This window comes from Blennius ocellaris, assembly GCF_963422515.1.
Source record: "Blennius ocellaris genome assembly, chromosome: 4".
Taxonomy (NCBI): Eukaryota; Metazoa; Chordata; class Actinopteri; order Blenniiformes; family Blenniidae; genus Blennius; species Blennius ocellaris.
In genome coordinates, this window is record NC_137653.1 from 14,339,694 (window position 1) to 14,355,465 (window position 15,772).

Sequence of the window (15,772 nt, forward strand, 5' to 3'; positions counted from 1 at the left end):
AGAATAAGGAAACACTGAATATGTTTATAATAATGTTGCAAACAAGCTTTTATAAAAGAGCATTTGGTGATAAATACTTCAGACACGGCAAGCATCATGGTGACAGGAAAGGTCATCTGAGACAACAAAAAATGTAATTCAAGCCACTACAAATATAACAATTCTTACATGTACAGGTGAATGTAAAAACAAGCCTGTTAAACGCTTAAGAAAATAGGAATATTTATTCAAATTGAAGTGAACTAATAAGATATTCTTTGATCTGTTGGCATGTAAACAAGAGCAGAGTATAAGCGGGTTACTGTAGCCCCTTGTAACAGGTTCTTTGATTACTTTCCTTAACCTGATTTCACTTAATAACCTGCTTTCATGTCTTCATGTAAACACTGAGTCTTAAGAGAGATTATTCTTTGAAGGCTTTGGTGTGTGTGTGTGCATGGTGGGGGCCTCGGAGCATATCTAGAAAGTAGTGGGTGAAGGGGCAGTTTCACACTCTCTAGAGACCAGTGACACACTTCACAACACATATTACAACAAGGCGCTGCCCGGGAGCACCGGGGGTGTGGGTGGGCGGGGGTGTGTGAGTATGTGTGTGAGTATGTGTGCAGGAGGGCAGGCAGGGCAGGGGCATGCCGAGCTGGCATGAGCAACGGAGTTGAAAGAAAGAGTGTAACTGGAGTGGTGGAGGTTTTTCTCTATATGTGGAATCACACTTAAACCACTGTTACTGGATGCCAGAGTCAAATAGGTGTTTTTTTCATTGAGATCGCTCACATTGAAAGCACCCAGAAGGAAGAGTGTGGGCTCCAGGCCCACGGAGAAGATGAGACGGAGGATTGTGACGATGACCAGGGCGCGAATACCCAGTGGCTGGGGCATGATGATAACGATGATCAGTGTTGCCAAGACACCCATCCACAGCAGTGCAGACAGATGGGAGTCCAGCATGCCTGCAGAAGACAAAAGGGACATGAACATACTACTGTCAAACGTGCAATGCACATCCAAGCTAAAGGTAATGCCGAGCACTTTCATTTTGAGGAACTTGACGACGCTGAGCATATCTTGTTTATCTTCCAAAAAAACATACTTCCCCACATTAGCAAGACTTTGAACTCAAAGAAAGCCTGTTATATAACACTCAAAAGTGTATGACACAGTTTGTGTGTGTGTGTGTGTTCAGTGAGGTTTAGTGGTAGTCTACCAAATGCTCTACTTGAGACCAGAAACCAAGATGAGAGTCTTAGTCAGGGTTTTTCTCATGGCAATGTGTCACTCTCAGCTCGGTTCGACCAGCCTAAATGCAAAGCCACACCTAACCTGCCGCCTAAGTAATCCCTCTTTTCAAACACATAAAACATGCAGATATGTCGGGAAGTTCAAGTTAGAAATTAACCTCAGAATAGATAAGTTGAGGTCGAAGGGCTCTATAAAAAAAACAAGTATATGTCGTTTGACATGAGGAGCACTGCAGAGAATGTAGCCCACCTTCCCTCCCCTGCCATCCTTTCCTCCCACTCCGCCTCTAGTTCCCCGCCCCCCCCCCCCTCCCCTCCCATCCCTCTGGAGATCACATGACAGGTGCCACTTGCATAACCGCCATCTCTAAAAATACCTTCGCTGAAAGATTCATGAGGAATGAGCGGGGAGAGACACGCACTTCCAGTGATGTGGCAGACTGAGAGACTGCACTCACAAACGCTGCACCGACACTTGCTCTCCAGTTTTCTGTGGCGGCAGACCATTGTGTGCCAGCAGTTTAAAAGAATGCACATATGAGAAGGCTGCAAGTGTACATGTTTCGCTGTAAAACTGCGCAAAGGGTAGCCAGAGCTGTTCACAAAATGCAGTGAGTCATGTATGCCGACAGAACACAGTGACCTAGATCCCCTGCTCCTATAACCCTCATTCTAAAGCCCCAAGCAAATGAGGGAGGAGCGCAGAGGGACATGAGGGTGTGCGTGTGTGTGTGTGTGTGTGTGTGTGTGTGTGTGTGTGTGTGTGTGTGTGTGTGTGTGTGTGTGTGTGTGTGTGCAAGCAGAAGAGAAAAACTGAGGCCAAAAGCCAGAAAAGTGCCTGTTGAAGTGGGCCAAAGTTACCGTGGAGCCTCACGTGATGAAGTCTTGCACACAGAAGAAGTTCCAGAGAAAGGCGAAGACTGAAGCAGACCTTACACATGCTGTTCTCTCTTTTTGCGACACAGATGTTAAACACTGAACTTAAGCATTAAAAAAAGAGCATCAACATATCATTGATAGTAATGCTTGAAGGTATGTTGTTGATAGCCAACGCTAATTTAAAGAGCTGTGTAAAACATTGCTTTACTGTGTCACAATAGATTTTTGATGACTTCTACAATCACGATAAAGTGACGTTTATAATAATTTGATGTCCATAAATATGATGAAATCATTATATATTTTTAATTACGTTAATGAATACGTGGAATACATAATGCAAATCTGTTAGAACACTCCCACCCAGCAAAAAAAAAAGGTTTAAAAGATGCCTTTGCCTTCCATCTAACTTTGGTAGAAAAGTGAAAACTGAAAAGTTTTTTCAGGGAGTTGAAAATACACCTCTTTCTGGTAGAACAGTGAATGGTGAACCAATATCTTTTTCATTCAGGTTCACTCAGGTTGTGCAGTCTGCATTCAATTTCGCTTATGACCCACCAGACACCCAACCTGATTTAGATGTTTTCTGCACTAAATCTGGTCGGTCCATTGAAATTGGGTTGTTATTGGATGTTGCCGTAACAACCCAACTTCAACAACTATATTTGTAGTAAATTTGGATGATCTAATAACACCCAAATTTCAAATACTGCATTTAGGCTAAATTGAGGCTTGGGTGGGCTGACCAGCCAAGTAACCTTATTAGCATTTATGACATTAAGAGTGGAAACTAAGTCAAACAGAAAACAATTTTAGGAAGAAAAAAATGTTTTTCTTGTGTAAAATGCTAATTAAAAGAAGTGATTTTCAGTGCCTCTTATCTATTTGGTTAGCGAAGCTAGCGCAGGCGCTATGTTTAAAAAACAATAAAATTGTGTTGCTCATGTGTTTGCTGTGGTTTCCATGACACTAAAAGGCAAATATGAGCTCAAGCTTTAAGACCATGGAGCGTCTCAGGGTGTGTCTTAAACAAAAATAAAGGGCTTTTCAGGCCGTGTCCCTAATCCTGATCAGGTGATTAGAAGTCAGCAGATCAGGACACTGAGGTAAAAGGAGTTCAGTGGGGCAATGCCGCTGCCTGGCAGAGAGACTGAGAGCCATCATACCAGCTCCACTTACAGGCGAGAGAGTTGTACTGTATGAAGCGCAATTGAACTTCAATTATCGCAGTAGGATGATGTGAAAGTAGACGAAGGACCATGTCAAGTCGTCTGTGTTGCTTTGGACACCTATCATCCAAGAAAATACTTGCTATTCATTCAATGGCATGTTTATATAAGAAATGAAATGCAACAAGAGCAATTTATGTCATAAAATTGTGTCAGAAAGCTCCTGCCCTGTTTTTTTATTTTTTGTGGAGGAGGTTACTTTAGTTATAGAGAATGCAAGATAGATTTCAACTGAATCAACATTGATCAGATCAGATTAACAAATAGTATAATCATAGAACTTTCACATGGAGAAATAACTGATGGCAATCCAAAATACAGTTCATATGTCCGAAAGTGAAAACACACAGGTACTCCTAATTTCCTGATCATGTGTCACTGACCTCCATGGACCCCCTCCAGGGGGTAAAAGAAACAGACCAGCAGGTTCATGAGCACAGCCAGGTTGAAGGAAACGTTACTCCACACAGACATGTTTCTGGAGCACCAATAAAGCACCTGCTGGGCTGAAGAGCAGATGGAAGAGGACCAGTCAGAAAGACATTTGTTTCTTCTTCTAATGAGCCGAGTTTCTACTTTTATTTGATTACTATCCTTTGATCGTCAATATGTCAAAGTCCAAAAACCCAGCGTGAACTTAGCGTTTGGCTTTATTTATTAAAGATTGAATTAAAGTGATGTAAAGTAAATAAAAACAACAAAAAACAAATAGAACTAAAAGAAAAAATGACACAAAAAAATAAAGTGAAGACAACACAATTAAAAAAAAAAAAAAAAAAATCTTAGTTTGACCTACACCTGACATGTCAACTTTCATGTTTCGCACTCAGGTTTGATGATGGAAGAGAAACCAAGAAACATCCCCTCTTCTGAGTGAGAGGCAATGTTTTTGTGTGGGTTTGCAGTCTTGTATGTAGATTAGATCTGTAGCTGTGACTGAGCATGCAGGTCTGCCTGTGTCTGTTTCTGTGCATGAGCAAACACAACTTGTGATTCATGAAGTTACTGCACTAATGTTTCACGGCTGAATGGATATGGAAAGCCCCTGTCTGCTTTCTCGACAGTGGAAACACGCGCACACAAAACATAAGCGCACACACACAGGATGAAATTGTTGGCCATCGAGGCGATGATGCACATCCTCCCATCCATATGAGCTTATTCTGATCTGGCTCAAACAGAGTACGCGTTTGGAAAGTGTGGCTGAACTTGAATATCTGTCCCAATGTTAGTTTAATGGAATATTTAGACGATTCCCACTCAAAGCCTGTTATTATGTTGGAATTCAGTTTTATGCAACGATCGTAGTATGAACTAGTACACACAAATACACAAGAAAGATGCAAATTTCCTACAGGACTGCTCAGCCATCCAACAAGCAAACGGGTTCTTCATGAAGTTAGACAGACCATTTACTCTTTAGTCTACACATATCGATATTAAGGCTGACTTCATTGTCCAAAGTTTTGCAGGCGATAGATTTATAGTTGAAAATCTTTGTATTTATCACTTTTGTTTCATGTCATATGATCTTTGTCTGCGACATCAGTGGAGTTGGTGATGTATGTTGAATGAAGAAATGGTTTGGCCCACAGTAAAGAGACATCTTCAGTCCTGCAGGAGAATGCACGATGAGCGAACAACAAGTATGATTTGGGGCGAGGAGAGACCATTGATTTCCTTTTTTGTTAGTAACCTTCTTCAGACAAGAGCAGGCTCATGTGTGCTTTTTGAAGGGGTTTTTTTTGTCCTCCACTGTAGTCGGTTTATGGTGAAGTACAAGAATCCTTTGTGGTGGCTCTTTTGATGGATCGTTGCGTTCTGTTGCAATATTTAAATTTTTAATGGGATCTCTGCTTTTCACAGTCGTATGCACTTTTCTCCACCTTGTTCTCATGTCTTAATAAACAGTCAAGCATTTATCCAAATGTATCATTTATCATGCATCTTATTTTATCTTCATGATGTGAAATAAACAGTACAATGTTATAATACACGGTGATGTATTCAACAAGTATATGCTTAAACTGAGCCATACCTCGGAGTTTTTTCTGCCAGTTCATCTCATTGAAGAGGTCCTCTGCTCGCAGGAAGAAGTCATTAATCTTGCTGCCCTGCTCATCTCTCTCGGTGGTGTAATAGACCCGCAGCTTCGACTCGGAGGTCAGGAACTCGCAGATGTTGGGTACAGGGAACACTATCTCCTCCATGGTGCGGTCCTGGCGCACAATCTGTGCAGAGACACAGTGTGAGAATATGTGTGCAAAAATATACAATCGAAGTTCATTCTGTTGAGGGGCACGTTATGCAATTAAGTTTGTGTATTATAACCTCGATCTGAGCAGTGTGTTTGGCATAAAACTCCAAGGCCTCGTCTCCGTCTCCGCTGGCTCCGCCAGGCTTCAACATCACAGACAGCTCTTTATTGTGACGCGCCAACTGTATGGACCCACAGTCAAGAAGTCAGTTCATCACAAAACACATCTATTCTGAAAGATTGAAAAAATTTTTTTAATCAAACAGCACGTCTCGTGTCGCTCAGCAATCAACATGTGATTAAACAAAAGATGTTATGGTAATAGAAAGAAGACCTGATGAGCTAAAATGTAGATGTTGTGTCCCACGTTTCTCGGTGAAGCAGCATCGTGTTCCTCTTCTTCTTCGCTATCGTCTTCCTCTTTTGTGTCCTCAAACTCTACCTCTCCCTGCAGATATGCCTTCTTTATCACCTCAACCTGCACAAAAACACACGTATGCAGACACAACTTTACAATTCTTCTGAACATTATGCAATACCGTTGTTTTATGAGCTAAGAAGACCGGAGGCTGAACACATGCTGTATGGAATGTGTTAAAAGACACTGATACAGTGACCAGCCATAACATTGTGCCTGATATTGTGTTGGAAGCCTGTTTGCCTTTGACACAGACTCCACTACACATTTGAATCAGTTTTATTAGCAGCAGATCCTGTACGTGAATACTGAATGGCTGGGCCAATGGGTGTCAATGAGCGTTGGCCCTATAAGTCCTTTTTGTCAGTTCACGCCTTTTCCTTTCTTGGACCACTTGTGCTAGATACTGACCTCCACAGAAAAGAACCTAGAATTTTACCCACCATAATTTGATTCTAACAACACATTTAGATGACTTTCAGGTCAAATGTCTACTTGCTGCATGATATATCCCATCTATTGGCAAGAGCTTGTAGTATTAAGCGTTGATCACTTCAACTGTCAGTGGTCATATTGTTATGGCTGATCAGCGCATCACACCAGTTCCTCACCAGCTCCTTCGGCCTCATATTATACAGGATCCTCTCAGCATTCTCGCTGTCATGACGGCTCTCCATGATGGCGAGCAACAGCTTGGATGCGTTGTTCTAAAGTTATAAGAGAGGGAAATGCACACATGAGGAACGTACACTTTAAGTTTCTGAGAAAATTCCTATCCGGCATAAGTTTTTTCATCCAAGTAAAACAGACATCCACGGTGCTCCAGGAGAAAGCTCTGTGCCACTATTTTACTTGGCTGGTTTGCACAAAAGCTTACTGAATGAATGTCCTGCTGTTACACGAACGCCTGTTAGTTTCCTTTCACAGCAGGATGGAATATCACTGAGGCAGATTTTTCTCTTAATTTTGACGCAAGAAACCAAATCAAAACTAAAAAAAAGTTTGTAGCAAAAGGCCTCCCACACTCTTCTTTTACTTCTCTGCCTCTACTCCAAGCGGAAACTTACCTTGAGCTCCAATACGAGGTCCATCCGCTTTTTCCCAAGTGGGTTGATGTCATTGAGAATCAGTGCAATAATGATATCAATGCCATTGGACTCATGTGTGGCAATGCAGTTCTGGAAAATGGATGAGAAATAAACTGAGATTAAAAAAAAAAAAAAAAAAAAAAAGGATTTCTTAAATCGAAACTGTTCTCTTTCATACAGATGCTTTTGTACCTGGTTTTCATGACAGGGGCCTTGGCAGTACTCTGTTAGACTCTCCAGAGTTTGGTTGATGAGAGCAACGTTTTTCTCATTGATGTACAGTCCCAGCAGACCAAGACCTCCTGTGGTGCTTCCACAGATGCAGTCCAAGAACTGCAGTGTCTCACACACAAGATTGTAGTTGTTCTTATTGTTTTGACAACGAAGAAAATTCTGAGTAATTAAAAAAAAAAAGAGGTAAGGAGGCCAGAATTAGGACACTGAAGGAGTAAAAAGGATTTCCATGCAGGTGAGCAGTAAATCATCTAGTTTGCATCGTAAACGATGAGTTTTCAGACCTGCCTGTCACATAAAGAACTCTGTATGCAAAGTACACTTGCGTCGTTTACACAGCAAGAAGTCTATTGTCACGCAAACTTTTGCATAGACTGATGAATAGTAGTCATTTATTTTTGTCTAAACATCTTCACAAAATCCGCTTGTAATCACAAAAATATTTCATTCCTTCAATAATATTTGTCACAAGGATGTCCATAATTGATAAAACATTGGTTGGCTCAATTACAATTCTGGCTAATGAGCAGGAATGAAACAACAGTAAACTAGTTACTTTAATTAACACAAAACATTTATTATATTTACTCGTTGTCTCTATTATGCTTTAAATAATAAAGCAGATAGTGGGGAGGTTTTCTGTCACTGGAAATAAACATGCTATATAAAGATGTCGTAGTCATCATATGAAAAGTTAAACTCTGAAAACACATTCAAAAACTGAATATCATGGTGGGATTCCTTAGTAATAAAACCACAAGACTGACTTTTAACGTTGTCTGAAAGCTGTAGTGGAAAACAAAAAGATCCACATATAAGATGTCAAAACCGGTGCCATTTCTTTATCCACTCTGGAAAGCATTGTAAAACCGGCACGTGTTTCTCAGATCGGCCCACCTGTAGGTCACGGTTGTGATTCTCACAGAGTAGCTGGAGGAAGCGGAGGATAGGCTGCATGATAACAATCACAAAGCTCATCTCTCCTTCATCCTGGTTCTTGTCTCCAGAGCTGGGCTGACCATCTGCTGAAGTGAAGTGTTCCTCTGGGTCAGCCTCACGCCGATAAGAATTGAAGGCTTTCTTGGTGGCAGATGAGGCCTCTATTAGTTGTTCTTTCACATCCTCCGCCATAACCACTGCTGAGTCTCTTGCTACGGGAACAAGACCACAAAACACGTTATAGTATAATTATAATTTCTACACTGATCAGTCTATGCATCTTTTTTTTTTTTTATATATTCTGGGTGCATACAGAGATAAGAAGCAAATTACAGAACTGATCCTCTTTTTGTTGGCCATACATGTGACCTCTGACCTTTTTTGCGTGCAGGAACATCTTTGTCTTGGCTTTCGTCGTCTCGTTTTCTGTTTCCCAGGTCACTTGTGTTTACTGTCACTGTGGCTTTAATCTCCAACTGGGCTGACTTCATACGATCGTAAAAGACCCTGAAGAACTTTTCTGATTTCTTGTCTTCAGTCAGACGGCAAAAGAATGAGCGCTGTGCACACGAGACAAGACAAATTAAATCTCTTTAAGTGCCTACATTTTCTGTTTAAAGCCATTCATGAGTGACGTCTGAAAATATCCTTTTGACAAAACAGATATGAAGATCGGATTCTATATTTCTTAATTCTCAGCTGTTGCAGATAAAATTTAAACACAATGGTTAAAAAAATTCAAGCACAAATTTCCACAGTTTGATAACTCGAACTGTTTCAATGTGCATTTGCATGTCTTTGAAAGTAAGCTAAAACACCCATGCACACCCAGGGAGAACATGGAAACTCCACAAAGAGAACCCCCTATTCCTTAAGTGAAAATAGTTATTATTGCGATGAGACAAGAATTCACAGGATCCAACATCCATGAGGCCATGTGCAAGAATGAGAAATAGCAGCTTAAGAGCCTAGTGTTTAATTTTCCTTCCTTGGACCACTTTTGATAAGATACCGAGTTTTGATTGGAAAAAGTATTGAAATTCGAAGTTTCGAGGTCAACACTTAACTACTCTGTTGACATTGGGAGGGAAAAAATGTTAATAAAGCATCATTAGTTTGTGTCATTATTTCCACAGTTACATTATATTGAGTAGGATTTGTTTCATCAAATGGGGAAAAAACACCTAACCATCCCTTGATAAATATAAAAAAAAAAAAAGAAAAGGAAAAAAAGAATCCTGATGTGACCTTCACAAATCATTATATGATAGCGCAAAAACGAGTCTGGATTTAAGGTTTAAACGCTGGAAGGGTTTAAACGTTGCAGTTATCGCTGTGGAATGGGGTCATGCATAATTAGAACACTTTGGAGCCTGCGATCGCAATGTACACACTGTGTCCCAGCCCACAGGGCTGTTGTTTTGATTATGTAAGTGCTGTTACTTCTACAGACTATGGAAAGGCTTCAACCAGCAGAAGCAGCCTCGCCACACTATCAGGGTGAAAAATGACACAAGAGGGAGAAGCCTGGCCCACTTACACCGAAAGAGAAACAGAGATGGCAGGGAATGGGTATTGACAAAACTGGAGGCATGAGAGAGATACCAGTGTGGGAATAAGTGAAGAAGAAGGGGGAAAAAAAATGTTGATTGAGAGCGGGGAAACGAGAGCAAGACATGGGGAGGGCGGGAATGTTATCAGGCGGAATCTAGGCCAGTTTTGAAAGTTTGTTACATAACTATCTGTCTTTCCAGGTTAATGCAAATCTGAGCTACTAGTGGAAACAAATAAATGATAGTCACAAGGAAAAGTTAAGCAAAACGGACAAAACAAGTCTCGTCTCTTCAACGCCAAGGACGCCGTCCGATTTTACATGCTTTGAAGGTTAATGTTCAGCACACTGTTGAATGTTTTTATTCAAAATGAAACATTGCAGCAAGCGATAAAATAGCCAAACAAGAGGGTCGAGGCGATTTATTAACTTAACCCAAAGCAGAGCTAACAGATTTGAAGATCTCTTCCAGAGAAACAATGACATAACTACGTGCTTGTGCCCCCAAGCAGATTCCAGAGTCTTGAGCCCCACCCCGGTCCTCCACCACTGAGCAGCAGTCAGGCTGCACGTACGCACACTGCCAACGCTCAGGGATGTGGAGATAGCAGCACCCAGGAGGGGAAGGGACCGGGTTGCTGCCAAGCAAGGCCATCTAGCAATAAACAACTTGATGACAGAGTGGAGACTGCAGAGAGGAGGATTAGCTGTGACACTGGCAACCCAGTCACGGCTCACAACTCACGGCACGCCTGATGAGGGAGGAAGGGGGGGGGGGGGGGGGGGGGGGCAGTAATGGTCATGCCTGTCTGTCTTTGCTCATGGAACACTGTTCTCCATCAGTGAGTTTGACCTCAAGCCTACAAGCGAGGGTGAGCAGAGGGGAGGAAGGCAGGGTACAGAGGGTGAAGCAGGAGGCACAGGGCCAGGCCAGCAGACATCGATCAGAACTGAGCAAACACACAGAGGAGCGCTCACAATCTCTCCTCCCCTTACCATTGCATAACTCATACACACACGTACAGTACAAGCACACACAGGCTGGAAAGCCCATACGGTAATACGCCCACTGACTTTTACACTTAGAAAACTAGGTCAGCTGTCTCTGGCAGAGGCACATGCCAATTTTGAAAGGACACACCCACATGTCACACAAGCGCCGCAATACAGTACTTTCTCCGAACTCCGAGACTGCCAATTTCATCCTTATGTAATCAAATTCATTTTCCACAGGCTATCCTTTTAATCATGCTTCAATGCTCGTGTCCAGGATATCCCAGGTTGGACAGACTATATTCAATCTCGGGCTGCGTGGGACACACAGGCAGGCTGAACATGACTTGCCAACAGGTCTACTTCAACTAACTGATGAGCATAAGCTGAGGCGTTATAGTTCACTGTGGTAGATACAGTGGTAGTTTGTTTGGCGTTTAATTTAAGTATCGGGTGTGCATGAATGAAAATGATTTAAACTCAATAGTTTTTAAAAACCCTTATAGACAGTTTCAAAGCACTGATCGTCATCAAATGACTCGTCAAAACAAACACAATGCCTAAACATAATGAGGCGACTTCTTAACAAAGCAAAAAAAAAAAAGAAAGAAGAAAAAAAATTTTGACGAAAAAAAACCAAACACCACAGTGACACTTTGACTTTAAGATTTCTTCGAAAGTAAAACCCTAAAACCTTTTCCAAAACACACTGATGACGTTTCAATGCTCGTCTTTACACTCTCGTCTACAAAATCTGTGCGGTGGCATCAAGGCACCATCTGTGTTTTGATAGCACTTGAAAAGCAAGGACAAGAGTGGCATGATGAGGAAATGACGTTAAATGGATGAAGTAACACATGGTGGTCAGGGCGAGGAGGGAATAGAGAGACAGTAACAGAGAAGTATGGTGAGGAGACCGAAGAGAGGGTAGAGCATCTCAGGGGCCCCCCGTAGTGTTGAGTAAACACAGAGTGTCTGTATCTATGGAGACAAACCCTGAGTGGAATGAGACGGAGAGGAGCAGGGCGGACAACGCTGAAAAACAAGGTCACAGCGCTTTCCCTCCTCTCCTTCCGTTCCGCCACTTGGCATCAACAAAGGGATGTTATGTAACAGCTATTTATACTCGCGCTCCTTTTTCCCCTCGCCCTCCCTCTCACGTCAGGCAGCAACACATGAAAACCAAGTGGAGCTGCTGCTCTGCTCTCTCCTCAAAGACCTTTTCCTCCTCCGCCGTCTCTTCGTCTCTCCACATCACCTCCGTCATACTTTAACACAAAACAACAAACTTAATAGCATTCTCTCATCCTCATTTTCTCTGCTATGTAAAGACACCTGCAAAACATGGGCTTTGGAGGGAAACGGCACATTGTGCTATATGTGGTTACGCAGCAGATGGCCGACAAGTGAAGTGCCACAAGTTGGCTTGTTGCAGCACCATTTACAGCTGCCAGACAAACATGGCAGCTGTGTCAGAAACGCTGACATGTGACAGAGATAAAGAGTGATCGGGTGTTATTGAGTGTAGAAAGCGCCCCAAACTGAATGAATCAACTTTAATACAAGAGGAGATGCGTGCGTATGTGTGAACATTCACTCCAGTTACTCTTACTCTTTATTTCTGTGCACTATGTAGGCCATGAGTAAATAGTTAACTGTTACGTGAGAACAAGATATTCAAGACTGAACAGGTGTTGAGGTTGACGTGTCATTTGAAGAAGCTGACCAAAAAAAGCCCCCAAAAAACTTAAATATGCTTATTCTTTTTGACAAATAGAACAAAACTGGAAAAACCTGATTTTGACAAGGACGACTTTATGTGTTAAGCTGTAATTAAATATGGACGTTACAAAGGGGGACACGAACTTACAGCACAAACAGGTTCTCTGTTGACGATTTTGGTGAAATTGTAGAATTCCTAAGAATTCCTATTGTATGCATTATTTGACGGTCTCTAGCTCTACAGGGCAGATTTCCCCTGCAAGGAAATCTCCTTTTCTAGAGAAAACTTAAGAATGCAAGGGTAAAGGGAGATCCAGTTTTTTCGCCCTCAATCCCCTCTGTGTTTTCTCATCCCTCCGCCCTCTCTCCCCACTGCCCCAGTTCCGGAGGCCCAGCATGACCCAGTTTAGGCCGGCAAGAGAACGAGAGGGAGCGATGCTGGAATGTTTTGAAGGCTGAGACATTCCTCATTGTTCATTCACACAGGCGTTATGTAACACAGTCGGATCACGTGACGTAGCTCTGCAGCAGCCGTGGGAAGGCAAAGCATTATCTCCGCCACAGTGGCTTCCTCGCTCTAATCTGATTATGCAAGCCTCTTGCTTACACAATGAGGCACAGACAGACAGATGGAAGGATGGAGAGATCAACCGACAGCGCAAAAGACAAAGAGATATTTAAAAAGACAGGTTGAGAGACATAGGGTTTGGATGAATTCACTGGGTTGAACTGAAAAGAGGAATAACATTCATCTATACAACCTCAGGCACATGTGGTACACCCAAAAAATGTAAGAAAATAAATGATCCAATAACAATAATAACAAAAGTCTACTGATTCACGAACTACTGATGAGAGAATCAGCCTGCTGGCTCTTTCAGACAAATGATCTAGTACTTGATATAAGTGGAAAAAGAGCTTCTATGGTAATGTACATGTGCAGCTATGATGGCACACTGACCCACATTACATTACTAGTAGATTGTCTAGTAATGAGAACTTCCCACCATGGCACAGTGGGGTGTTTTCCTTGACAATAGTGTAGCAGATTTTCTATAGGCTCGATGAGAAATTGACGAGTTTTTGCGAACGTCAGTTAAAAGGAACATGCAGCAGATCAGCCGCAACACTTCGGCCAGTTGACACAAAATTATCACTGCAAAAGTCCAAATTTGAAGGAATTTTGTTGTTGATTGACCTGTATGGTGGTGTTTCCTCCTTCCAGCAGGGCAATAGCCAAGAGGATGCTTTCTTGGAAGACTCGATCGCTGGTGGTGTTCATGATGAGATCGATAACCAGGTCTGAGGCTCCTTCTTTGTCCAGATGGCACTGTACCTCCGTCAGGCTCATTTCCCCACGACTCAGTCCCCCGGGCCCCACCAGTGCTGCCAGACAAGAACAGGACTAATTAGAAACAGGAGGAGCATCATTCATCAATATTGTTTTTAGTGTCCGTCTTCATCATGTCCACGTACAAGACATATATTATATGACAGTAAAATAAATAAATAATAGGCAATTGATGAGCTTTATAATGGTGTCAATCAAAACAGAAACACAAGAAAAAAAATCAACAATACCTATATTGTCATTATCCACAGAAGGCAGGACATAACTGAATCAACATTTTTTGTCAGTTTGGTAGGATTTCAAACAGTCTGGGGCTGTTAGATTTGTGGTTGGTTAGAGGAGTCTGTGGTCTGTTTGACGTGCTCCGACATCCTCACCCCCCTACTGCAGGTGTCTGTGTTCTACACTTCAGAGTTGAAGAACCACACAGCGCCACAGTATATCATGAGGGTGTTGATAGCTGACTAAAATAAAAAATAATTGATCATAATTAAGGAAAAATAATGCAAGTACTTGTTAAAATCAGTTGTGATCTGGTTATGATTTTGATGAAAATAACAAAACACTGAAAAATAAGTTATTAAGAAAACATAATAGTTGCTGGGCCCTTGAAAACCGCGTAGGAGTATCACATGATGAATAAAAACAAACAAAAATCATTTGAATTTGAATTGATTTTGGCTGCTCTGTGAACATTGAACTTCATTATCTTAATTGAATCATTAAGACTTGAGGGAACTATAATGCATTATGATCTGCATAACCTAGCTCTAAAGAATGAAGCATACAAATATTAGAATGATCATGATGTATGAGAAAGAGATTTCGAGCGTGTATGTTTTTTTTTGTTATACAACATTTTCTTTTACAAATAAAACTGTAGTCAGAGACTTAATAAAAATATGTTTCCTTTAATTATGCATTCACTATCAGGGGAAAACACAATCCTGAATGATATGATTAAATGGGAATGAATGACCGTTCAATAGCCCCACAAGCGTGCAGCTGTACAGTTGTGTTATCCATTGTACACGACTCTGTGTGCAAAGTCTCCCCTGAGGCCCCAGCTCTGGGCTACATATGGATTCATCAGACTGGCTCTTGTTTCTGCAACAGGTGCAACGGCTGTTTTCACAGGAGGAAGCAGCTTGTCACCTAGCAACAGTAAAAAGTGGATCACAGAGGGTACACTTCCTGTGGTCTGGACAATTGCCAACATCTTGGTGCACATGGGTAAGATGGTGAACTGGGATGCAGGATGATTTCTTTTTTTAATTTTTTTTTTTACTGCATTTGAGTTGACCAAAAAGTGGATTTGCATGAACATCTGGGCTGCTCATGAATGCGTCACACCCATCATGTTACGCTATGAGTGGTATTCCTGGTATTCCTGGCATGGAGACACTCCTGGTTCTGGTTATAAGGTCAATGACAATAATTAATTCACATGGATTAGTATTTACTATGGTAAAACTGACGCTATGGTTAGTGCAGGCTTGTGAGCAGGGATCTTTTAACGTGAGTGTCCTGTTCGACCACATTCCAGCCATGCTCTATCAGACAGCTCGATGGATGGTAAAGGCTCACCCAATACAGTGAAACCATTGTCAGGCTCCAGAAGTCGGCAGACTGATACAAGTTTTCTGCAGAATGCTATTGAAATTTGCCAATAGAAGATAACTACATTGTAGCAACATGTTCAATAACAAAACACAGAAAAGCCCAAAGTGTTATGTAAAATTTACACAAACATGTCCATGGTCTGCAAAGAAAATTCAATCACACTACTACCACTGGAGTTAATAGTTGTTACAGGGCAGGATCGGCTCATACTTTCCTCATAAACAGAATTTTTGCAATTTTCAGCTGCCG

At 41.7% G+C, this 15,772-nt stretch overlaps 1 protein-coding gene across 1 annotated transcript in view; it reads right to left on the reverse strand.

Annotated features, from left to right (window-relative positions):
- LOC308129042 (inositol 1,4,5-trisphosphate-gated calcium channel ITPR1-like) overlaps positions 1–15,772 on the reverse strand; it is a 64,913-nt gene that overhangs the window by 10,126 nt on the left and 39,015 nt on the right. The window contains 11 exon segments of the mRNA XM_080494794.1: positions 775–950; positions 3,730–3,852; positions 5,385–5,577; positions 5,678–5,785; positions 5,938–6,081; positions 6,633–6,728; positions 7,089–7,199; positions 7,302–7,502; positions 8,241–8,494; positions 8,659–8,842; positions 13,748–13,935. Coding sequence (XP_080350920.1) covers positions 775–950; positions 3,730–3,852; positions 5,385–5,577; positions 5,678–5,785; positions 5,938–6,081; positions 6,633–6,728; positions 7,089–7,199; positions 7,302–7,502; positions 8,241–8,494; positions 8,659–8,842; positions 13,748–13,935 — 1,778 coding nt within the window.